This window comes from Oreochromis niloticus, linkage group LG8 (assembly GCF_001858045.2).
Source record: "Oreochromis niloticus isolate F11D_XX linkage group LG8, O_niloticus_UMD_NMBU, whole genome shotgun sequence".
NCBI classification, from domain to species: Eukaryota; Metazoa; Chordata; class Actinopteri; order Cichliformes; family Cichlidae; genus Oreochromis; species Oreochromis niloticus.
The window spans coordinates 1,441,774-1,467,803 of NC_031973.2; the positions used below are offsets into that span (position 1 = coordinate 1,441,774).

General features: G+C 42.5%; 3 protein-coding genes across 6 annotated transcripts in view; all 3 read left to right on the forward strand.

Moving 5' to 3' along the window:
- The window catches only part of LOC100693624 (neoverrucotoxin subunit alpha), a 179,660-nt gene that overhangs the window by 148,194 nt on the left and 5,436 nt on the right, over positions 1-26,030 (forward strand). Inside the window, exons 1-4 of one of the 4 annotated variants that reach the window (XM_025909905.1) lie at positions 15,046-15,163; positions 20,480-20,576; positions 20,663-20,694; positions 23,962-24,057. In XM_025909905.1, coding sequence (XP_025765690.1) covers positions 23,967-24,057 — 91 coding nt within the window. In that variant the 5' untranslated portion in view covers positions 15,046-15,163; positions 20,480-20,576; positions 20,663-20,694; positions 23,962-23,966. Of the gene's footprint in view, positions 1-15,045; positions 15,164-19,763; positions 19,930-20,479; positions 20,695-23,961; positions 24,058-26,030 lie in introns of those variants that run through there. The other 3 variants (XM_025909903.1, XM_025909904.1, XM_025909906.1) reach the window with 3 other exon arrangements.
- LOC100693359 (microfibril-associated glycoprotein 4) lies at positions 6,842-14,832 on the forward strand. Its single transcript, XM_019362394.2, has 7 exons — positions 6,842-6,970; positions 9,467-9,520; positions 10,654-10,809; positions 11,785-11,820; positions 13,826-13,922; positions 14,046-14,213; positions 14,437-14,832. Exons 2-7 carry the CDS (start codon positions 9,515-9,517, stop codon positions 14,688-14,690), a joined length of 717 nt encoding a protein of 238 aa, XP_019217939.1. The 5' UTR covers positions 6,842-6,970; positions 9,467-9,514; the 3' UTR covers positions 14,691-14,832.
- Positions 6,886-26,030, forward strand: part of LOC100705158 (microfibril-associated glycoprotein 4) — an 86,870-nt gene continuing 67,725 nt past the window's right edge. Inside the window, exon 1 of the mRNA XM_025909912.1 lies at positions 6,886-6,970. The gene's annotated coding sequence lies outside the window, so the exon portion shown is untranslated. The remainder of the gene's footprint in view (positions 6,971-26,030) is intronic.

The following is a 26,030-nucleotide window of genomic DNA, read 5'->3' on the forward strand; positions in this document are numbered from 1 at the left end:
GTTATAAATCTTTTTAGTTATACATTTTAGTTGGGTAGTTTTTACCATAAGTGATTCTGTAGGAGAGACACCAAACCCTCCATTAAAATCCTTCAATTTAGAAGTAATAAAGTGCTTTACCTGAAAATACTTCAAAAAATCCTTATTGGTCAGACCAAACTTGCTTTTCCGTTAATTAAATCTAAGAAGAGAGTTCTCATGAACAAGATCACCCACTGTATTAATACCTTTTTGAGACCAGTCCGCAAAACCAGCCCGAAGACCAGGAAAGAAGTCAGGGTTTTCATGAATAGGAGTAAGAAGGGAGAAACAATTATAATATCCTTTCAGGCGCCTAACTTTGCGCCAAATAGTGAGCATATTTTTTAAGACCATATTATCTTGTGTAAGAACTGTGGCTTTACCTGAGGAAATATATAGCAGGTTCCGCAACGGAATCCCCTTTAAAGGAGTGGACTCAGCGTTGAGGTAAATGGAATCCGGATCGTCCATAAATCATTCTATAAGAAATTTAAACTGTGCAGCCAAGAGGTATTGTGGGAGGGGGGGAGCAGCAAGACCGCCTTTCTGAACAGGTAAACAGAGAAAACTGTATCTCAATCTAGGTCTGTTCAAGCGGTAACATCTGGAATAAATACAAGAGGCCAGGAAGGATATTCATCTTGACCAGATGTATACGACCCAAAAGAGACAGAGGGAGGCTGCACCACCTATCCAAATCGCGATTGATGGTCTGAATTAAAGGGGTGTAGTTCAGATTATACAGATCTTTTAGATTTGGTGAAATCTTCACTCCTAAATAAGTGAAACTGGAGGGAGACCAACAAAAAGGCTGAGAACTGTTTGGATCAACCTCATTTAGAACAGAGGGGCATAGCCTCACTTTTAGAAAAATTGATCTTGTAGCCCGAGAAGGAGCCGTATTGGGAAATTAACGAAACTAATCTAGCAATTGAGTGAGCTGGAGAATTTAGAAAAATTAAAACGTCATCTGCATAAAGTGAAATCTTATGTTGAGAATTGTTCAAGCAGAGTCCTTCAATAGCAGCATCCTTCCTAATGGCTGTGGCAAGGGGTTCCATAGCTAGGGCGAATAACAAAGGGCTCAGCGGACAGCCCTGCCGACTGCCACTCTCAATACTGAAATTACCCGACCTATAACCATTGGTAGTTACTGCTGAAAGAGGCGACGTATAAAGGATCTTGATCCATTTAACAAAGTTGTCACCTAAACCAAATTCTTGAAGTGTAAAAAAAAAAAAGAAACGGCCATTCCAGACGGTCAAAGGCCTTTTCAGCATCAAGTGAGATGACTAGAGCCTCAGGGTTAAACAAGGATGTGTACTGAATGATGTTAAGTAGGCGCCTCACACTATGTGCGGAATACCGCCCCCGTATAAAACCAGTTTGATCATTCTTAACAATCAAAGATAGTATTGGCTCAAGACGTATAGCTAGGACCTTAGCAAGTATCTTTAAATCAAGACTTAAAACAGATATAGGCCTATAGGAAGCGCATTCTTCAGGAGGTTTCCCCTTATTCAAAATTAGCGAAATATTAGCCTCCATTAAGGAGGGGGGGAGAGTGCCTGCCTCAAAAGAGGACAGAAGCATCTTATACAGTGGGGAAGTTAGAATCTTACTGAATTTTTAAAAAAAAATCCCCCGTGAACCCATCAGGACCTGGAGCTTTGTCATTTGGAAGCATCTGAATGACCTTCAAATTTTCGCTTTGCTGCATACCTTGTTTGTATGTTGATTTAAACTGGGAGGTATATAACTGCTTTTAAAAAGTTTTAAAAGTGTCATTAATAATTAAATTATCATATTTAAGTAAACCAGATGAGTCTCTAACACATGGGATATTACAACCAGCTCCCTTATTACGAAGAAGATTAGCCAAATAGCGGTTAGGTTTCTTAGCAAACTCATGTAAACTCTGCCTCATGAAGAATATGGATTTCTCAGCCTTTATTGTCAACAGTCCCTCCAAAGCTGTTTTAACACTAGAATTACTGAGCCTTTTTTCCCCTGGTGCAAGTCCCTACTACTAGATTTACTAGCCCTGCGCAAATTTGCGTAAATTCCCCCGACCCTAACACCTCTTGGCACCCCGCTGAGAGTTTCACAGGTCTTCAGCTCCATTGTTCTCCTGCTTTTGTTGTGCAAACACACCCTCCCCCAACCCCCAACCATGAGAGATTCAGGTCTTTCCTTCCTTACCTGCAGCGTACTATACACCATGGTAGTTTCTATGTGCAATATTTCTCTTCTCATATGCAATATTAGTTCTTGTCAATCCTTGTCACTACATTGCATGCCTGTCCATAAACATATATACACAGAGTTGTATATATATAGCCACACCTTATATAATATGCATAAAGTCTAGTTATACACACACACACACACACACATATATATATATATGTGTGTGTGTGTGTGTGTGTATACATATATACACATATACATACACACATACATATATATATATATATATATATATATACATACATGCACACACACACACACACAGACAGATAGATAGATAGATAGATAGATAGATAGATAGATAGATAGATAGATAGATAGATAGATGTGTGTGTGTGTGTGTGTGTGTGTGTGTGTGTATACACACACCAATATTTTTGAATACACATGTCCATATTTATGTTTCCAGATTGTTTGTATAGTGCACTTTCTATACCGTGCTCTTTGTACAGTTTTTATTTAGCTGCTTTTGTCTTGCACTGTCCACTTTTTTGCAATGACAATGCAGATTTTCCACTTGTGGGACAAATAAATGCAGATTTGCTGTGTGTGTGTGTGTGTGTGTGAGTGTGTGTAGGTGTACGGGTTCGTACTATCCTGGTGGGGACCAAAATCTGACATTTACTATACTGGTGGGGACTTTCTGCACCGTGGGGACCAAAATCCAGGTCCCCTCGGGGTTGAAAGCAATTTTCACACTGAAAATAGGGTTTTAGTGTCAGGGTTACAATTAGGTTATGGTTAGGTTTAGGGTAAGGGTTAGGGTTAGGCATTCATTTTTAATGGTTAGGGTTAGGGTAAGGGGCTAGGGAAACCATTATGTCAATGGGATGTCCCCACCAGGATAGCAAACCAGACATGTGTGTGTGTGTGTGTGAGTGTGTGTGTGTGTGTGTGTGTGTGTGTGTGTGTGTGTGTGTGTGTGTGTGCAACATTGGCATTTGTTTACTCAGATCCAAGGCAGGCCAAACCTCTGTGTTACAACCTTCAGAAATTCCTGCTGTATCGATACAAAAGACAGACATTCACAATATATGGGTACACAGGTCTGTTTTATTCCAAAGTGTTTCAAACTTTACAGCGTTTGCAGACCCAGTGTCCATCGTCCCTGCATTTGGCACAGGTGAATTTCTGACATGTTGCACAGGTAAACCTGCTGTGATTCCTGTTGCAGCTCTCTTGCACCTGGCACTGCGTTGTCTTTACAGTCCCTGGCACAGCAGCTGCAGCAGCTTCAGCTGCCTGCCTCTGTGCTAATATTTCCTTGTGCTGCTTGGTTGCAATATACTGTGTGAATGGACAACGAACCTTGGTAGGGAACAGCTGTTCATCTATGGTCATGTGTTCTCCAGGAGTGAAACTCTTAGCACAGTTCTCGTTGAAGCGTGTCCAGATGTCGGAGATCGCCGCAAATTTGTCTGTTTTCACCCGTTCTGCCCACGTGTCCCTGTCATCAAATCGAAGGTGTTGCATAATTGAAATGAATCTATCTCGGGGCATTGTCTCTTTGATTACTGGCACCAGAAATCTTTCTGACCAGCAATCCAGAATGGCACCAACAGGACACATGATTGCTCTTACAAACAGGATTGAAATGAATGCCATCAGTTCATGAACTGACAAATTCCAGTCCGGCTCTGTTCTGCGGGCTTGATGTACCGTGCACTCTCTGATGGTCTGCAGCATTCCCACGTCTAACAGGCAAAGGAAGCTTTGGAGCACACTTGTAATCTTATGCTGTCGAAAGATAAACAAATAGAGAATGGTAAATTTACATGAACCTCACTCTAAATGGGTTTATATAAATATCATATCTACTATGGCAGTGACAAACATTAGCAGACTCTGTGGGTCCAGCTTGCGCAGTGAAGCACAAACGATTTGCTACTGCAGTGGGCATTCCAATGTCCTCCTCAACCCACACAGTGCCGTCTTTTGCCGTGTGGCTCTGGCTGGGCTTCCCAGTACCACGGGGCCTCTTCCGTGCATGTTGGGTTCTTGTTCCGTCTCCTTTTCAGATTCTTCTGATGAGGTATCAGTGGCCTGCTGGACAAATTAAACCTCTCCTCCATCAGAATCTACTTCGTCCATTTCCTGAAGCAAGGCCAAAGCCTGTTGCGCAGAGAGGTTCTTCCTGCGTGGGAGTGATATGGAGGCCATCCTGATGTGCGTTCTCAGAAATGCGAACAAGAAATGATTCTCCCGCCTGGGTCGGTCTGCTTTTATGCACAGCACTGTGCTGTAGTCAAGCAATGCCACTCCCTCACATACACAGTGACAATGGAACAATGGAAGATCTGTGCTGAGAGTCAAGGAAGGTGTGAATGTGTGTCTTTTATATTTGCAGGTCAGTCAATGTGTGGGATATTTTGTATAGGTACAGCAGGCATTTCTGAAAGTTGTAACACAGAGGTTTGGCCTGACTTGGATCTGAGCAACTCTGAGTGAACAAATGCAAATGTGCCAGGCCTCAAGGATAATGGGTGGTTTGTACAACAAAAACTGGAGGAGAAACGAGCTGACAACCTGTGAAAATCTCAGCAGGGGTGCTTAACACCTCGGGACTTGCACCAGAAAATAAAAAACCCAGTAATTCTAGCAGGTGTTGGGTTTAGGGAAGTTACGCAAATTTGCGCAGGTTTAGTAAATCTAGTTAACCACCTGAATTTCATTCCTTAGTTGCTCAGAAAGTGATTCATTGTGTTTAGCCTGCAGTTCATGCAATTGTAGTACTAATTTTTGTGGCTCCATCTGATTTTTCTTCTTCAGGCCCGCTGAATATGATATAATCAGCCCACAGGTGTAAGCCTTCAGGGTGTCCCAAAGCAGGCCTGGAGAAACTTCAGGGGTTGCATTAACCTTTAAAAAATGTTCGAGCTGATCAGTTAAAAATATTTTGAATTTTGGGTCGTGAATCAAAAAATTATTAAATCTCCAGTTATGAGACCGAGGGGCAGGATTTAGATCACTTAGCAGAACAAAAACCGGCGCATGGTCTGATATAATAATATCGCCTATTGTACATCTCAAAATGTTTCCCAGTGGTTGTTTGGGGTTGAAAACGAGATCAATTTGACTACTTGTTCTATTAACACCAGAAAAAAAGTAAATTCTTTATGGTTAGGGTGAAGAGTCTGCCAGCTGTCAACCAAATCAGGTTCGTTACAAGTATCTAAAAGTGCTGTGGCCCTTGTAGACATTTGAATTTGTTTGGGAGGGGATCTGTCCTTAGTTGTAGAAAAATAACAGTTAAAATCTCCAGCTATCATAGAATTATCACAAACCCAGTCAGAAAAGGAAGAGAAAGCATGAGCAATAAAGTCATTAGACTGTACTGGTGGAAAATAAATATTCAGAAATGACACTGCATGACCACTTAGGGTGCCCTTTAAGGAAACATATCTACCAGACTTATCACAAATTGTTTGGTCAACTGTCAGCGGTAGGTGTTTATATATTAAAATGGCTGCACCGGGACCAGAAATGGCAATGGCTCTTACTCATAAAGGAGGAACTAAAAACTTGACCGACCCAATCGCGTATTAATTTTAGGTGCTCCTGAGGAGACAGGTGAGTTTCCTGCAACAAGGCAACATGGACATTCTCCCTCTTAAGAAAACTCAATATTTGTTTCCGTTTGATAGGGCTATGTATACCTCCTACATTCCAAGAACAAACATTTAACACTGAATTATCACTTATCATATCACATTTGAAGCAAGCATTGAACCAAGCTCAGGTGACCAAAGCATAGCTGACATGTAGGGCTTCCTGTTAAATCCAGAATTCAAAATCCTGCTCCTCACATACAAGGTCTTAAATAATCAGGCCCCATCTTATCTTAATGACCTTGTAGTACCATATCACCCTATTAGAGCACTTCGCTCTCACACTGCAGGCCTACTTGTTGTTCCTAGAGTATTTAAAAGTAGAATGGGAGGCAGAGCCTTCAGTTTTCAGGCCCCTCTTCTGTGGAACCAGCTTCCAGTTTGGATTCGGGAGACAGACACTATCTCTACTTTCAAGATTAGGCTTCAAACTTTCCTTTTTGCTAAAGCATATAGTTAGTGCTGGACCAGGTGACCCTAAATCCTCCCTTAGTTATGCTGCAATAGACGTAGGCTGCCGGGGATTCCCATGATGCATTGAGTTTTTCCTTTCCAGTCACCTTTCTCACTCACTATGTGTTAATAGACCTCTCTGCATCGAATCATATCTGTTATTAATCTCTGTCTCTCTTCCACAGCATGTCTTTATCCTGTCTTCCTTCCTTCACCCCAACCAATCACAGCAGATGGCCCCGCCCCTCCCTGAGCCTGGTTCTGCCGGAGGTTTCTTCCTGTTAAAAGGGAGTTTTTCCTTCCCACTGTCGCCAAAGTGCTTGCTCATAGGGGGTCATATGATTGTTGGGTTTTTCTCTGTATGTATTATTGTAGGGTCGACCTGACAATATAAAGAGCCTTTAGGCGACTGTTGTTGTCATTTGGTGCTGTATAAATAAAACTGGATATTTCGTAGTCATGTTATCTCCCTGTGGTCAAATGTAAACAGACCCTTGAACCCACTAGCCTTGAACGGTGAAGATCCTGGAGTCACTCTTGTTGTTTTTCCAGTAAATGTGGCCTCTGCCTTCCTCGCCCTGTTTGAGTCTGTGCTGCAGGTGGAATCCTGGTGTGGAGCTGAGAAGAAATCTGTCAAAGTAAGAGTAAACTGAAAAAAAGGGATTGCTTCCTTTTTCCTTTTCTCATTTGAAACTTTTCCAACAGCTGTTTGACAAAGTATTTAAATCTATTTTTAGTGTTAGAAGGCTTCAGTCGCTATCACAGCAAGTTTAGTTTGTCTTGATGACTCTAGAAAATGTTTGTTTATTTGTGTGTGTGTGTGTGTGTGTGTGTGTGTGTGTTCTCAATTTTCCTTTAACATGAATACAACAAGTGTTGCCTTAATGCCTTACTCATCCTCAGAGTATGTATTCCTGCTAGAAAACAAAGGAGTTGCTACAGGATCATTTCATGCTAGAAAGTTCAGCCAAAGCTGTCGTTATATTCAGGGCCACATGTAGTAACTGTCTACAGCAGCATAGAACCTTTTGGCATCAAAACACTGCTGTTGGGGTTTACTGAAGAGGCACAGTGACTGAAAACCAGAGGACAAATTAGCCTGATAATGCACTGGCAGAAATGTGCCCACAGCAGTGGAAAGTCTTTGGGTGAGTTATCAGTGCACTAATTTATAGACAAAGATGGAGTCATTTCATCTCAATAAGTACCGACCAAGAGCAGCACAGATTAGTAGCCCAGAGATGAGCACACCAGATGAGGGAGCAAGTTATGTCAACAAAAGTAATACAACAGCTGTTTTGCAGGTTTTAAATGTCTCTCTCTGAAAACATTGTGGCAGTTAAGCTGAATTGGAGGAGGTTGAAAGAGAATCAGTTTCCTTTAAGGTTGAACTTAAATTAGAAACTTCTGGGGCTGTGTGAGGTCCTGAAGACTGAGACTCATGTGGAGATCAGGAGGAGCTGCCCAAGCAGAGAAGCCCAGACCTCCCTCTCCCCGGCCACCTCCTCCTCCTGCTCAGAGGAACACCAAGGCGTTCACAGGCCAGACGAGAGACATAATCTGTCCAGTGTGTCCTGGGTCTGCCCCTGGGCCTCCTCCTGGTGGGACATGCCTGCAACACCTCACCCAGGAGGCGTCCAGGAGGCATTCTTATCAGATTCCCGAACCACTCAGCTGGCTCCTTTGGATGTGGAGGAGCTGCGGCTCTACTCTGAGCCCCTCCCGAATGGCTGAACTCCTCAATATGTCTCTAAGCCAGAGGTCAGCTACCCTTCATAGAAAGCTTTTTTACTTGTATTCGCGATCTCGTTCTTTCGGTCACTACCCACAGCTCGTGACCACAGGTGAGGGTAGTGACGTAGATCGACTGGTAAATTGAGAGCTTCGCTTTTACACTCAGCTCTCTCTTCACCACGGTGGACCACTACAGCGTCCGCATCACTGCAGCTGCAACACCAATCCATCTGTGGATCTCCCGCTCCATTCTCCCCTCCTTTGTGAACAAGACCCTGAGATTCTTGAAATCCTCCACTTGGGGCAAGACCTAACCCAAACCCTAACCCAGAGTGGGCACTCCACCCTTTTCCGACTGAGGACCATGGCCTCAGTTTCAGAGGATTTCTCATTCCTACCACTTCACACTCAACTGCAAATCGGTCCAGTGCGAGCTGGAGGCCATCACCTGATGAAGCCAAGTGAACCACATCATCTGCAAAAAGAAGCAATGGGATTCTGAGGCCACCGTGAAAAGGCGGCCCAGCATTCCACAAAACGTTCTGACACTTCTGCTTCCTCTACCTCTAGAAATTTTGTGCATAAAATCTACAAACTGAATCAGTAACAATGGGCAGCTGTGCTGGAGTCCAATACCCACCGGAAATCAAGAATGTGTTTAACTACCTCAGTGCTGACTCGCCCATCACTGAGGAGAGTGATGGGCGAGTCATAACTTTATTTCCCAGACTCTGCTTCCTCTACAGAAAACATGTGCGTGGGATTAAAGAGGTGCTTAGATGTATTCCTTCCACTGCCTGACTGTAACCTCCTTTGAAGTCACCAGCACCCCACCCCCACTAAACAGTGAGTAGAGCACTGCTTTGCTCTCCTGAGTCACCTGACAGTTTGCCCGAATTGATATGAGGCCAAATTCTTTTTCCATGGCTTCACCAAACTCCTCCCACACCCGAGTTGTTGCTTCAGCCACTAAAGAGCTACATTCCACTTGGTGTGCCATTAGCTGTTAGCTAACTCTGCAGTCCCACAGGCTAACCAACCTTGACTGGACTTTTTCGACTTAACAGCTTCCTTCACCTGCAGTGTCCACAATCTGCTTCAGTGATTACAACCAAAACAATCCTGTTGCGACATCCGTGCAGTCACCTCAGCAAATCAGGTCCAGAGTTGACAGAAAATACTTTAGAAATGAAGTAAAACAAAGAGACCAGAATGAGTCTGGACTGACTACAAATTTAACAACATATCACTGAGTAGAGCTGCTGAGTAAGATGTGTTCTGTTTTGCAGCCTTCATTTGAGGCTTTGTTATAGAGATCTGTCTCCATGCTCTAATGCAACTACATTAAACCACATTTTTGTATTGAATCAGTAATTATTGATTTCTGCTTATAACTACAGCTCAGAGTCATCAGATTTTCATCACATCAGTTCAACAGAATTGATGTGATGAAGGTAAGTGAACTCTTTACATTTCTGATTGAATATATATCAGTCCTATAGAGGTTTTGCAGACACGTGACCGCTTACAACTTGTCAGCCATTTTGAACATGTAATAATCCCAAAACATAATGAAAAACCTGCTAAACATTATGTAGATGAGATAAACTATGAGTGAACAAACTAGTGTATATACACTCTCAGAGGAAGCAAAGCTGTCATGGTCCTGGGACTTCTAAGACTTCTAACCAGTGTTTTGTGTTCTCTTGTATTTTTGTCATTTGGTGTTACGTTTTAGGTCCATTGTTTATTCTAAAGGTTCCCAGGTTATTCTGTTTAGATGTCATTTATTAGATTTCCCCTCGTGTCTTTTCCTCCTGCTTGTATTTTATTCCGTGCCTTCCCAGCCCATTATGTCTGTGTTCGCCCCATGTTCTCTCCTCCCCCAGTCCGCGTCTCTGTGTACTTCCTGTTTTACTTTGATAGTCTCCCGTCGGTCTACGTCATGCTGTATTTGCTCCTGCCCTGTCTTATGATTATCAGTGTTCCCGTGTGCTCCCACGCCCTCGTTATCCTTCCTTGTGTGCGTCTCCCTGTGTTTCCTTGTGAGTTAGCTTTAATATTTCCCAGTTTAGTTTTTGTTTTGCCGTTCTGTAAATAAAGCTTCATTTTGAGCTTAAGTTTTGTTTCCTGTGAGTTTGCATTTGGGTCCTCGCCTGGCTGCAGACAGTCGTTTCATGACAAAAACACTTTCCTGACTAGCATCTCGCTCGTACCTTGAGGCGACTGTTGTGGTTTGGTGCTGTATAAATAAAACTGAATTGAATTGAAAATTGAAATTTGTTAGCCCCAGCTCTTGTCGGCGGTCCAGCATGTCTGATCTGCTGACTGTAACTAACTGTGACAATTTCAAGATGTTCATGTAAGCTTTCTTATGTTAGAAGCCTAACGTCAGTTCAGGAGTGATCGCTACCGCTGATCATGTTCAATATGGTGGACAGCGCTTGAGTGACATGTGTATGATGTCATGTGCAGAACCTCTATAGTTTGTGTCTGTGTGGCACCACCACAGTCTGACAGTCACAAACGTTACAGCTCTACATGAAGCTTTGACTGAAGTAAAATAAGAACACCTCCTCTGTTCCAGCTGCTGTCAGTCCTCATCCTCCTCCTGCTTCCTCTGCTGACCTGCTGTGAACCTTTCATCCTTCCACTGGACTGCAGCGATGTCTATAACCAAGACACCAGTCGAACCAGTGGAGTGTACACCATCTATCCCATTGGAGCCACGTCTGCTGTCCTGGTAGACTGGAGTTATTTACTCTAATGAGAAGCTGATTTTTTTAGTGTTGTCATTTTCAAACTTCAGACCATCATGACCCAACCAAAGATGCAGAAGATTCATTTCCTTTGTGTTTTCATTGATTCATTTGGTCTTCAGGCCAAAAATGCACCAAAATCATTACATTTCATTCTCCAGACCAGTGGTTCCCAAACTTTTTTTGTTAGACCCTCTTTGTTCCCCCCCCCCCGGCACAAACACATCCTCCAACCATGCACACCCACCATATTTTGTTTTCAAACTTCATTGCAGATCATTTTACACCTCAAACAATGTAAACAATGAAACAAATAAAAGTAAACTGCAATAAATTACAGGTAGCAATAAAATAAACTACTACCTCTTTTAAATAACAGAACAACAAAACATCTTTACGGTGTAATTATTTTAGGTGTAGTTTTTTTTTTACTGTGTAATAATATTCAACATTGTTATCAACACATTTTTCAAATGTTTTAAAAACATAACAACTGTGGGAGGCTGTTTGTTTGTTGATTTTAATTTGGACAGCCGACCGCGTGCTCCCAACGCAGGGGAACCAAATTCTGTCAGGGATACCTACCTTGGCACCACCGTTGTGCAGGTGAAGCCAAAGGCAAGATATGCTTCATCATGTGTTCTAGTCTTTGGCTGGGAGGAAGTTGGTTTGGAAGCATATTTGGCGATGGTTTATCTTCTGCTTTGCTTTTGTGTGGGAGCCCCGTCAAAAACCTGCTCCCAGGTGGCACGCTCACCACTTTGAGAATCACTGCTCTAGACAAGACCTCCTCCAGCCAACCTGCAGCCAACCTGCAGCATGTTCACTCACCACCAGGGGGCACTTTGATATAGTGTATCACATGTTAATATGTATTATCATATGTGTATTATTATTGTATTTATCTTTCTCTATTTTCTAATGATTTTGTGTGTGTGTGTGTGTGTGTGTGTGTGTAGGTATACTGTGACATGGACTCACAAGGACAGTGGACGGTGAGTATCTGAACTCCCAGCTTCATGTCTGGTTGTCTGAAGTGCTTAGACTGCTTAGTGATGGTATGAGAGCCCAATGAGAATCGATAAGAGAATCAAAATGATCAATTCTTATAAATTCCCATCCCTACTTACTAGGGATGGATGATCCGATATAAAGTATCAGTATGGGTCCAATCCCGAGCTAAATTATTGGATCGGATATCAGGGAGAAATAAAAAATTCATTAAATATCGGGAAAGCACCTCAACAAACCTGCGACGTGGAGTAACCCAGCTCATGACCTTGGCACGTCAGGGCAGTATGCGTCACGTGATAGAGCAGCTGTTGTGTGCGAGACCTCTCGGCGGTCTGGAGTTCACACTGAAATCCTCACTACGTGCTGCCAAACAGGCATTTCATCTACGAGCAAGCAATCCCAGAGAAGTAAAGCAGGTGTGTAAGTTCATCTCTGAATGTTTGTAAAGCGTTCCCACGTTAAGCTTAACAACCGATTTATGGAGCTCGGACGTCAGGTGAACAGAGCTAAGAGGAAACAGCTGGGAGACACGGCTGACGCTGATTACACTGACGAGACAGGGAGAGCACAAAGCTGAACGCACAGACATAAGGCACAGACCTACAAAGTAAAACAGGAAGTACACGACAGACAGAGCGATCCAGACGAGACACGGAACAAACAGACGCAGACTCATGAGCAGACAAAATAACACCACGGACAGACAGAAGGAACACAGAGAAGAGGGAGCACAGAATAAACACCGGGAAACCAAATAATACAACCTAAAAACAAGACCTCAGGAAGCACTGCCAAACTAGGAAGCTGAAATGCTAGGACAGAACCAAAACAGACAGCCATACTTCATAATAAAATCAACAGAAAAAGTACAAAACCAAAAACACTGGGTCACCGACCCAGGACCATGATACAAATACTTGCAGGCTTTTACCAACAAGTTGTCCTTGAGCCAGAAACTAAAACATTATTAATGCAGAGGACAGAAAGAAGTTCACACTCTGAAAAGCTGCTGTTAAGCAAAAGCACACTGATGGCTTCATGTATTCCAGTACGTTCACATCTTTAACCAAATAATAAACTGCTCATTTGTGAGAGGCACATGTCCCATAAATATTATATTTTAAAAGACAGTTTTAAAAAACAACACAGTTCCTTGTTTGTTTGTTTGTATTTAATGACAATGTGCTCAAATTATTTTGCTCCTGTGGAGATTTGTTTATGTAAAGAGCAACATGGACATTTAAAAGACAGGACTTGGTTTTTTTATTATGTGTAAGAAAATAAATGCTACCAGAAAAACTGCACAGTCGTGGCTTTTTCTTTTGTTTTTCTTTTTTCACAATGCAAAATTTTAAGGCAAACAACACTGAAAGAAAATTTCAAACCTTTTTAACTATGGTGTTTAAAAAAAAACAAGCAAGCAAACAAGAAATAAATAAGTAAGCATGCGCATAAATAAGCCGTTGTTAGAACTGCAGCTAAATTGTTTTCAGATGGCCCAACCATCTAAACCCAAACACAGACCCAGGATGTGCCTCTCTGAAGAACTTTGGGTAAACATCTGATGTCTACATGTGCTGTGCCTGACAATTTTCATAGCCCATGTTTGACAAATAATTTCTTATCCCCCCCCACCAAAAAAATTATTAATTTAACAGAGTACACTGGGCTACAAACTGAACTAAGAGAATAGAAACAAACCATCGGTTCTATTGCACTGGTATCAATCCGATACTAACACCTGTATTGGTATCAATACTGTCGGTATTTGGATCGAGCCGCCAACCTCTACAGAATTACCTTCGATTAGTTAAGCAATTGTATCCTCAAAGTGAACTCGCCCTTTGGCTTAAACATCAACATCCACCAATTTAAAACCTGTAGAAACCCACATTTTTGATGTTGAAAACACACTTAATATTTTCCTTACTAACCTCATGGATCATTCTTTAGAGTTTACTAACCACCTTCCTGCCTCCTCCCCAGGTGTTCCAGAGGAGGTTGGACGGCTCGGTGAACTTCTACAGACCCTGGGATCAGTACAAGACGGGCTTTGGTAACGCTGCTGGAGAGTACTGGCTCGGTGAGGAATGGGTGCTGTTTATCAGTCATTAAGTTCTCTCTTCATAAAGTAGAACCTTCAGGGGTAGTGGTATAAGCATAAACACTTGATCAACGAGTTTAAAATGTTTGTGATTCTCTCCAGGCTTGGAAAATGTTTTCTACCTGACGCAGAGAAAAAGGTACGAGCTGATGGTCAACATGGAAGATTTTGATGGAAACAAAGTGTTTGCTCGTTACTCCTCGTTCTCCATCGATGGAGAGTCTGACGGCTACAGGCTGAATGTGTCTGGATTCACTGATGGAGGGGCAGGTGGGTGAATACATATTTAAGTAAGTTTGAAGTGAAATTTTGTGCTGGATTCTTGTGGAGAGTCTGTGGGAACAGCAGGTCATGAATCAGTGCCTGGGGAAAGGAGCTCAAATACAGGAGGCTGGTCCAAAAGTAGTCCACTGAAAACACTCCCAGTACACCTGCTGATCAGTCTGACTGGGATTAAAGGTAATGTTGGGATTGTTCATCTGTGTCTCTGCAGGAGATGCCCTGAATTCTCACAATCGACAAAAGTTCACTACGTTTGACAAAGACCAGGACAGCTCGTCAGGTAACTGTGCAAAAACATATCTGGGGGCGTTCTGGTACAACAGCTGTCACCATGCAAATCCTAACGGGGTTTATCGTTGGGGGGCTGATGGTACTATCTTTGCTGTTGGTGTGTCCTGGCACCAGTGGAAGGGTCATGATTACTCTCTGAAGACCATCAGCATGAAGATCCGCCCTCTGCAGTAAATCTGCAGAACAAACAAATCTGTGACATGAATATTTAACAACAGCAGTCAAAAAGTGTGCAAAGCAGCAATCAAAGCAAAGGATGGCTAAACTTTGATTACGAGAGAGAGAAAGATTAGTGATCTTTTTCTTTTTCTTTAAATCTGTTTATGTCCTGTAATGTTACATGATGTGATCTCCTCTGAAATGTTGGCATCAATAAAGCTGCACCAAAAAATTTGACTTTGTCTTTCTTAATCCCCTGTGACACACTAATGTGTGATCCCATCAGAAGTAGTGTTTGTTAAAAATGAGAGATTTGTCACCGAAGTGAACTATGTGTAAGAGGTAGTTGCACCCCCCGGCCTCTGGGTGGCGCATTGCTCAGTGAGACAGAATAGCGAGGTCATAGGTCCTCCTCTCCAATATAGCAGAAGCGAGGCAAAGAGAAACTTCACCAGTCGTCTCTGTCTCATCATTTCCCTGTTTTGCAGGTTAGTAACCAGTAGTGATGGCCAAATGAAGCTTTCTGAAACACTGAAGCTTGTATTGAAAAACGGTTCATTACTCGAAGCTTTTCAACACAGTCCTCTCTGGTGACATCTGGTGGCCAAAAATATGAAGAGCAGCTTGAATCAGAATCAGAATCAGAATCAGAATACTTTATTGATCCCTGGGGGAAATTATTTTTTGTTACAGTGCTCCATTATAAACCAACATTAACAAAACAGACAACACGCTAACTAAGAATAGTACAATATACATATATATATATATATATACATAAGTCACACATTAATAAATAGCTGGAAAGAAACATGTAGTTGTAGCAGTAACCAGTGTGTTAAGTGGATGAGTTGTACAGGGAGATGGCCACAGGCAGGAATGATTTCCTGTGTCGTTCAGTGGTGCTTTTCGGTACTCTCAGTCTCTCACTGAACGTGCTCCTGTGACTGACCAGCATGTCATGGAGTGGGTGGGAGGTGTTATCCAACATTGTCTTTATTTTGGACAACATCCGCCTCTCTGACACCACCTTGAGGGAGTCCAGCTCCATCCCCACAACATTACTGGCCTTACGGATCAGTTTATTGAGTCTGTTGGCATCTGCGACCCTCAGCCTGCTCCTCCAGCATGCCACAGCATAGAGGATCGCACTGGCCACAACAGACTCATAGAAAATCCTGAGCATTTTCTGGCAGATGTTGAAGGACCTCAGTCGCCTCAAAAAATAGAGACGACTCTGGCCCTTCCTGTAAAGTGCTTTGGTGTTTTTAGCCCAGTCCAGTTTATTGTCAATGTGTACTCCAAGGTATTTGTAGTCATCCACAATGTCAACACTGACCCCTTGGATTGAAACAGGGGTCAAGTGTTTCCTGGTCTTCCTGAAGTCCACGATCAATTCCTTGGTCTTTGCCACGTTGAGCTGCAGATGATTCTGCTCACACCACGTGACAAAGGAGTCGACCACAGCCCGGTACTCTGACTCATCATCCCTGCTGATGCATCCAACCACCGCTGAGTCATCAGAAAACTTCTGAAGATGGAGGTCTCTGTGCAGTGGCTGAAGTCTGTGGTGTAGAGGGTGAAGAGGAAGGGGGAGAGGACGGTCCCCTGTGGTGCCCCTGTGTTGCTGATCACCTTGTCCGACACACACTGTGGGAGACGTACATATTGTGGTCTTCCTGTCAGGTAATCAACAATCCAGGACACCAGAGAAGGATCCACCTGCATCGCTGCTAACTTATCACCCAGGAGGGTCGGCCTGATGGTGTTGAAAGCACTGGAAAAGTCAAAAAACATGACCCTCACAGTGCTCGCTGGCTGGTCCAGATGGGTGTAGACACGATCGAGCAGGTAGATGATGGCGTCCTCTGTTCCGAGACGAGGCTGATAAGCGAATTGAAGGGGATCCAGATGTGGTCTTACAATGGGTCGCAGCTGGTCCAGGATGAGTCTTTCCAGGGTCTTCATGACGTGGGAGGTCAGTGCCACGGGCCTGTAATCCTGGGGGCCACTGGGACGTGGCGTCTTTGGAATAGGGACGAGGCATGATGTCTTCCACATCACTGGTACCCTCTGCAGACTCAGACTCAGCATAAACAGTTTATGAAAGACTCCACACAGCTGGCGGGCACAGGCCTTGAGGACGCGGGGACTCACTCCGTCTGGTCCAGCAGACTTGCCTGAGTGAAGTCTCCTCATTTGCATCTGAACCTGGTATTGAGTGAAGGTGATGGGTGGGGGAGGGGTGTCAGGAATCCCACAGGAGGCAACAGCGCCATGTGAAGAGAGAGGCTGGCACAGTGGTGTGGCTCTGGGTTCCAGGCTGACTACAGGTGAGGTTGAGGGGGTGTGAGCAGACACTATTGTGTCGAATCTATTGAAAAACAGATTCAACTCGTTAGCTCTGTCCTCACCTCCCTCAGCTCCCCTGCTGTTGGTTGGCCTGAATCCAGTGATGGTCTTCATGCCCCTCCACACCTCTCTCATGCTGTTCTGCTGGAGTTTCCACTTCAGCTTCCTCCTGTAATTATTCTTAGCCTCTCTGATCTTGTCCTTTAGTAACACCTGGACCTTCCTCACCTCCTCTTTATTGCCCCCTCTGAAAGCCCTCTTCTTGTCATTGAGGAGAGCTTTGATGTCTTTAGTCACCCACGGCTTGTTATTTGGGTAACAATGAACAGTCTGAGCTGGAACAATGGAGTCGGTGCAGAAAGTTATGTAGTCTGTGATACACTCAGTAAGCCCATTGATGTCCTCAGCGTGAGGCTCACAGAGTGTTTCCCAGTCGGTCAAACAGCCCTGTAGTTCCGCTAAGGCCTCCTCTGACCACCTCCTCGTGGTCACAGGTTCCCTCCTCACAATTGGCACATAGCGGGGGGTGAGGTGAATCAGGTTATGATCTGACCTACCAAGTGGGGGGAGGGAGGAGGAGCTGTATGCATCCTTTACATTAGCATACAGAAGGTCTAGAATTTTCTCTCCCCTGGTGGGACAGTCCACATATTGTCTGGATGTTGGTAGTGTATTGTCCAGTGATACATGGTTGAAGTCACCCGAGATCACAATAAAGGCACTCGGGTGCTGAGTCTGTAACCGGGCTATGGCCGAGTGGATAGTGTCACATGCAGCTGTGGGGTTAGCAGAGGGAGGGACATAAACAGCCACCAAGATGACGTGAGAGAATTCCCTGGGTAAATAATACGGCCTGAGTCCAACAGCACATAGTTCAATGTCCGGGCAACAAATCCTTTCTTTGATTGTTATGTTGGCAGGGTTACACCACCGGTTGTTAACTAAAACAGCAAGCCCACCTCCTTTCCGCTTACCGCTAGCGGTGCTGTCCCTGTCCGCCCGAACAGTGTGGAAGCCTTCCACGGAAGCATTTTCATCGGGAATGTCCTGGTGCATCCATGATTCGGTGAAACACATCAGGCTACACTCTCGGTATTCCCTCTGACTCCGTACCAGTGCTGAGAGCTCGTTGATCTTATTTGATAACGATCGCACATTTCCCATCACGATAGACGGCAGACACGGTTTATACCTCCTCCTCGCTTCGAGCCTCCGCTGTCTCACCGTCTCCTTCTTTCTTCTCTTCTGTCCTTGACCTCTGCATCCCCGATGTGTTTTCCTCCAAATTTCAGCTGGTACTTCTGCGGCCCTGGCCAGCGAGACGGCCAGCATCAGGGCGATCAGCTGATCTCTGGAGTAAACAGTCCGTGAGTGTAGGAGTTGTGCCGCGGTCCCGTTCCTTGATAAAAGTAACAGTTCCACGGCTACCAGAAGAACAAAAACTCTCTCAATCCTCATGATTGAGTAAAAGATAATAAACGGATGAAAATACAAGTCAGAAAAAAAAGAATACGTAAGAAAAAGAGCTAAACTAAGAGAAAAGGCAGGAGCGACTGTAACAGGCTGCACGCTGGTTGGCGCATGCGCACAAAGTCAAGGTGATTCCACACAATATAACCAACTGCTTCATTATGATAGCCCACTCTACAGAGTGGAATTCTGTCTGATATTGGGCTGCTGTTGTGTTGCTTTGAACGTGTATTTTCTGGGGGTTAAAAAAATGTGGTTTATTTGTTTAATAAATAATTTTGACCAGCAAATTTTCCTTGTTTAAACATGTTCTATTGTGTGGTCTTTCTTTGCTTTTCACTTCTTGATGTTGGTAAATACAATATTTGGAAAACACCATGTTACATATAATATACATATAATAATGTACAACACATTATGGAGTATGCTTCTGCTGTGAGGTCCTGCCTCCATGCACTTATGCAATTAATTGCAAGATGGGTGTATTTATCAATAATATTATATTAGGGAAATACTATACTTATTTTTGACCTGGGGGTAGAATTGATTGTGAAATGGAAAGGGAAAATGCTTATGAACTTGCAAATTAAAAACATGATGCATTTAAGGTAACCCTTTTTCATTTTTATTTAAGAAGAGAATGTGTTCCACTGTGCGATGGCCGAACCTCTTCTTTCGGGGAGATAATTTCTCCTGCATTAAGGACAATCCCCTCACATGGCACAGAAGAGGCTGGAGTGCAGAGAAACTGGTAGAGATGCAGTTATACACCTACCTGGGCCCCACAAACTATCAGCTAAAGAGAATAAATACATTAAATTGCTGCACATTTGGCAGACTAACATTTTAAGATTAATTGAAAAATAAAATATATATATTTTAACATTAAATGTAACGAGTCAAATGTAAGTTTTTCTAAAGTTATTTGATAATATTTATATTATGAAAAACAGTTTTTGACATTTTGAGTTTTTCCCGTTTTCAGATAAAATAAACACACACAAAACAAAAGCAAACAGCCAGAACACAAAGCTGGAAAACCCACCCGAATGACCAAAATCTACTCAAAATACTCCCACACAACAGAACCTCCTCTCTTCCTCGCTGGCTCTATATCTCTCAGTAGAAATATCAGTGGTTTGCTATCTGTCACCATCAAAACACTCCACAAATCCTGTGAATGATTCACTTCCTTATAAACCATTGAATGAGACACTGAAGCAGTCACGTTCTAAATGAAGCTTCGGACGTCACTGATCACGTGACTCTGGCCAAACGAATCAAGCTTCGACACAGTGCTTCTGAAGCAGTGTGTTGATTTTTTTGACACACGCACCGGAGCGTCAGCTTCAAGCGAGCCATCACTAGTAACCGGTAAAACTATATTAAAATGGTTGGAAAATATTGATAAGAAACACAGCTAAATGTGGGGGTAAGAATCAGTGGGTAAACCCTGTTATTTGTTACGTTTTATGAAGTAGAAGGACTGGAAAAATGCCGAAGCCCAGCCAGCCGCGGGCGCCATTTTACACTTATTTCAGGATGTTTAGCTGAATAAGCTCCCTGTAGTATCCTGATATTGTGAATATGAATGTTAATATGCTGTTGGCAGTGAAGAATGACTGTTTACTGGTTCTGAAAAGTGATTTTGAGAATGTTAAAGCTAAAGCTAGGCCTGCCAGCATACACATGCTTCTTTCATGTATTTGTGAGCTACTAAGCTAAATTGGTTTAAGACCAAGCACTGGTATTTGGGTTAAAAGTTGAATAGAGGTAAAAATGTATTTGAACATGCATTTCATATTGTTTTGAATTGTCATTCAGAGAGAATAGCTGAGTAGATGATTTAAAGGTCACTACACATGAAGTATTTTTGTTTTCCATGTAAAGATCGTGGTATTGCAGCTTGAACATATAGATGGTTGCATTCTTATTTCCGACTTCACCAGTCGTCTCTGTCTCATCATTTCCCTGTTTTGCAGGAACATTTAATCTGTTTTACCGGCCCAAACTCTGGGTCGGTTACACCCCTCCTCTCTCTCTGAGCTTTTCCACCACTCCATCCCAGCAGACACTCAGGAAGAAGCAGGGTCTGTTTTCCTACCATCAGCTGTACTCGAGCTTTATTACAAGACTGAAATAATCTCTTTGTTTCTGCTCAAAGACTGAACCAGCTGCTGTTCCTCGCTGCCTGAAGGTAAGAAATCTTTGGAATAGCAGCATTAGAGAGTGAATTGATGGTTCCTAATGTGATGACATAGTGTTTATGGGAAGGCTGAGTCACCAGGGTGTGGCTCTGCAGCACAGAGTGGGCTCAGAGTAACATGATATAAAGACACTCAGCACTTATATCATGTGTCTCTATAGAAGACTCACTGCAGGACAGACACATATATTACAGATTCTATGTGGATGTGACACTGCTGCATAATTAAGTCATTTTGTTAACCGGTGATCTTTGGTTACTGATAAATCCTTCAATATGGAGCAGGAAAAATGATTTTCCTGTTACAGGTAAAACAATGAAAGAGATGGAGACACACAAATTGGAGAAATCTAATTTTTTAAAGGGACACTTTCCCAACATGCTGCTGTGAAAGTACTAATTAGTAATTTAAGAAGCAAATTCTTATTAGCAGGTGATTCTCAAAGGCAGGTGTCAGCTATTTATCTGTCTAGATAAATATAGAGAGAGCTCATATTGATTTTAGATGATCTTTGTGCAATATTCCTAAATGTAATTTTAATTAAGAGTTTTAATATCCATCAGGACAAAACTGATGATATTCTTACTCAGGATTTTCTTTCCCTCCTGGATATATTTGATCTTTCTTATTTTATGACTTTCCCACCTTCAGTAAAGGCCACATCCTGGATTTAGTGCTGTTTCATCTTTGAATTTTAATGCTGTGGAGTTCCCCAGCTCATAAGCTTTTGTTATTTAACATTATACTGGAATTGTCAAAATCTCACCTACAGCATCTGTTTCCTTCTAGAACCTCAAACTCGTCTGTTAGCATCATGTACCCTTCCTCTTCCACTGCTGACCTGGTAAATCCCCATAACTTATGACTCGTGTCCATTCAGCACTCTGGCTCCCCTTAAAACTCACACTGTCAGCTGTTTGTGTCAGTGGTGAGGAGAAACACAGATTATTGAATAGATGCACCCGTGTAGCGTGCTGGCTAGACCCAGCAAGATCTGGGTAGGTAGAGGCATGCAATATACGACTATTAGGGACACAGTAAGAAAAATTATGATGATTTTGAGAATAAAGTTAAAATGTGCGCTCAAAATGCCATGAATACATGAGTTAGTGATATCAAACTTCAGAATCAGTTTTAGTTAGAAGGCAATTATTTCTCTCTTAGCAATTAAACACAGTGTGGTGATCAGCATGAGGACACTGAAGAGATGGTGCAGAAAGGTAAGTAAAAAACACACAAACCTGGAAGAGCTGGCTGGATGTGTACGAAATGAAATGGCTGTCAATGGATGGATGCAAGCAGTAGCAGTTTTTGATAGGGGCGACATGGGCAGTTGCCCAGGGCGGCATCACGGGCATCTCCAAAAAAAAAAAAAAGTTGCTCGTACTCATGCTGCCCCGACATCAGCCAGCACATTTTGGATATGTCATAGACACCAATCGGTTTTCTATCGCCCATTTGCTGGGAGAAAGGGCGCCCTCCGTTTGCGAGGTGCGCCTGCTGCCTGTGGCACAGGGAGGAGAGGGCGGGGCGGCGGGGGATTCTCTGGCTGGCTGGAGCAGCATCTAATAACCAACTCGCAAAATAAAAACAAACCAGCAAACACGAAACACCAGATATTATGATACAGACTTATAATTTGCACCGATGTTTTTTAGAAATTCTATAAAGTGAGCGTGAGAGCCCTCGGTGCGCCTGCTGCTGCTGAAGTCAAAGTTATTGTCATCTCTACAGTCCAATATATAGAGAGATGAGACGACGAGGCTCCAGTTACTGCAGTGCAAGTAAACAAACAATAAATATAAGAAGAGTAAGAAAATAAATATACACTTTAGGACTAGAGGTAAGGGGGGGGGGGCTCCAGAGGGGGATTCTCCCGGGGCACCAAACAGGCTAGGGCCACCACTGCAGCTGAGTGTCATGGTCACTAATGTCACGTAACTTTGCCAACCTTTGGCCAGAAGTAAAGTTTTCATGTTCTTTGTTATGGAACATTTGTATCACTACATAAATCATTGGGATAAAACTCAGTACTTATTTTCAGAGGTTTCCTTTTCAGTCGTCCCACTTGGGCCTTCCACCATTAAAAAATGATCCACCACCACACTTCCACATTGGTCTGTTAAGTTATTGTGTCCCCAGAAACACTTCTGTTTTCTTTCTGATTTTATCTTGTATAATTTATTTGCTTTTAGTTTTTGCAGCATGCTTTCTATTTCCATTTTCTTTTTTTCTATTTTCTTTTCTTTTCGTTTCTATTTCCATTGTGTTTTCTGTGCTTTTGCCATGTTTTTCTGTTTGCTGGTGTTTTCTTAAGTTCTAGTCTGTTTGATCTCTCAGAGTAGAAAGTACAGATATTTGGTTAAAAATGTAGGAGCAAATGCAGTACAAGTACCTGGTGGAGCGCAGGAGGTGGAGCAGGTTACCTACCAATCGGAAGGTTGGTGGTTTGATCCTCTTGTGCCCATTGAATGGTTCAGTCTCACAGCTCTCATTCAGTCTCATTCTCTGATATTTCAGTGGAAATGTTCTTAACCTGTGCAAAAATAAAACAATTCCTGAAACATACATACAGGCCAGTTTTCTTTCCAGCACTGAGCAAAGGTTAGTGAATTAGAGTCAGTCATTCTGTGGTCTTGCTTATACTCAGGCGTCCCCTTTCTTTTTTTGTGAACCTCTGTGGAGATTTTACATTGCAGTGCATCAACTACACATGAGGGACTTTAACTTGCACATTCAGTAATGCAGTTAAGAATTAATGCAGTTTTGCTTTGTGCCAGCAAATTGTGTGAAAGTAGCAACTGTGACCAGTTTTATATGAACTACTATAGAGAAAGGTTGGGTCTGACGTTTGTGGTCATTGAATTATTCACTTTCATAAAATTGCTGGCTACATTGTTGGCAAGTATCCATAATTCTCTAAACAGAAAAGTGTGGAAGTCAAAATATCACCTAATCCAAACTGCAGCACAGTGATGTGGGGAGTAGTGATACTGCATCACAGTAAGAAGGTCCTGGACTCAAATCTACACTGTTGGCTGTAGCATGTTTAGCAAAAGTAAACATGGTGTCATGAGATGAGGGTCTATCAAAATAAAACAGGAAGTAACTGATACCAAGATCAGGACTAATACATACATTTGTACTGTCATCAAAGTAACAGACAGAAGAAAACAGAAATACTTTTCTATTTTTGCATTTTGTTTGAGTAGAAAAAAAAGTTGAATCTCATCTTTAACTTGTGTGTTTGGGTTTAGGAGCCATGGCCTCAGATATCATGCAAGTGGCTGCTCTGGGTCGACCTTTCACCTTAGGGATGCTCTACGATGCTCGGAGAGACAAACTGATCCCAGGTAAATGTCAACTGTCCAAACTTACCAAACCAGTCTTTGTTTTTCTGACAGATTCAGATTGTATTCAGATTTCATAGAAACCTTAACTTCCCACATAATTATTATTTTATATATTGTTTGTACAGATATTATTATGAGTTATTATTAGTTATTGCTGACATTAACCGAAAGCTCAGACAGGACCACTCGAGCTACAACCCGAGGAGACTTGTTTACACCCCACAGACGGACAGCATGTGGGCAGAACGTCCTCTCTGTGCAGGGTGGCCGTCTGTGGAACAGTCTTCCTCAACCCATTAGAAAATGCTCGACATTCAACTTGTTTGAGGCAAAAGTTAAAAACTGGTTATGGACAAATCAAGTGTGTGATCATGTATAAGTTGTATAGTTTTAATGTTTTATTTGCGAACAGAATGGTGTGTATGTGTGAGTTTGGTGATGGAGTTTTTATTATGAATGAATTATGAATTATTATGTCTATTTTTTTATGTTTTATGGACAACAGATGGAAATTAGCCCTTGGCTATAATCTGGTATGTTTACATTCATGTAATTTTTTTACATGTATGTTCATTAACATGCACTGTCCTAAATAAAATTAAAACAAACAAACCAAAAAAAACCCTAAACTAAAATCTTGAAAGAACAAACAGGAAATGTCTTGCTTTCATTCCTTCACTGTGACTCAGCCACTTTTAGCTTGGTATATTTCTCCTTTAACAAGGCGAGCAGTTAACCAGGATTAAACCAAAGGTTAATTAGTGAAACGATTCAAAACTAAAGTAAAACTAAATGTTTTCATACATGATAAACTGCAACAACAGGAGCAAAACAAAACTAGAATTGGAACTAATCATAAAGGGGAACAAACAGCCTCCACATGTACTTTAACAACAATTTAAAAATAATTATTTTAATAATAATAACTATAATATCACACCAGTACAAACAGGTCAAAGCAGCCCCACTCCATTTTGACCCAGAGTTACATGAATGTACAGACTCCAACCTTTGAAACTGGACCTCGACAAATCAGAAGAGCCAGAAAACTCTTGTGGTTGTAGTTTGTAATGTGTGTTCTGGGGCAGCCATCCAGGCACAATAGTAAGAAAACTCTGGTATTCTAAGGAGCTCGGAAAGAAAAGTGTCTGAACTTCTTTAAGTTGCTTGAAGACGTTTCACCTCTCATCCGAGAAGCTTCTTCAGTTCAAGGGTCAAATGGTGGAGAGTCCCAGATTTAAGCCCTGTTGGATTGTCCTCCCCAAGAGGGACATGGACCCCCTAATGGTCCTCTACCTAATCACACAGGCCAAGGCGTAAAAATGGGTGTAGGTCAAAATCAGCCAAGGTTTCAGGTGAGCTTCGGATGAGCTCTGTCACGGAGCAGTCGTAGTGTGCTGTGATGCAGGTAGGATGGAGGGCCCACACGCAGCACTCAAAACCAAGAGGTTAACTTAAAGTGCAGTTTATTCACTGGGATGACTCATCAGAGAAATAAAGATTACCCAAACACGACCAATAAATGGTGAACACGAAACTAGACTGGACACCGGAACCTAAAACAAGAGAACGCACAGGAACAGAGCCAAGAACTAAGAGCATGAATGAATTTCAAACACAGCACAGGGAGAACGTGGACATCAATGACCCAACACAGAGCAGGGAAAACGCAGGGCTTAAATACACACTGGGATAACGAGGGCACGAGACACAGAAGGGGAGCACAGCTGGGAGAGATTAGGGCTAACGACACAGGGGGAGCAAAGCTAGACACACTGACATGAGACAAACCTTCACAATAAAACAGGAAACAAGAAACAGAGACGCAGACTTGACACTGAATTAAACCTATACTAAACACGAGACACAACCAAAGAACTAATCCCTCACCAAGAATAACTGAAACATAGATTTAACATAAAAATCAACAAAGCACCAGAGAAACAGAAAATAATCCATAATGCAAAAATAAA

Excerpts from the sequence above, each read along its gene's own strand:
- LOC100693359 (XM_019362394.2), top strand. Across the intron at positions 13,923-14,045 it reads TGCTGGAGAGTACTGGCTCG|GCTTGGAAAATGTTTTCTAC; the intron begins GTGAGGAATGGG and ends GATTCTCTCCAG. Across the intron at positions 14,214-14,436 it reads ATTCACTGATGGAGGGGCAG|GAGATGCCCTGAATTCTCAC; the intron begins GTGGGTGAATAC and ends GTGTCTCTGCAG.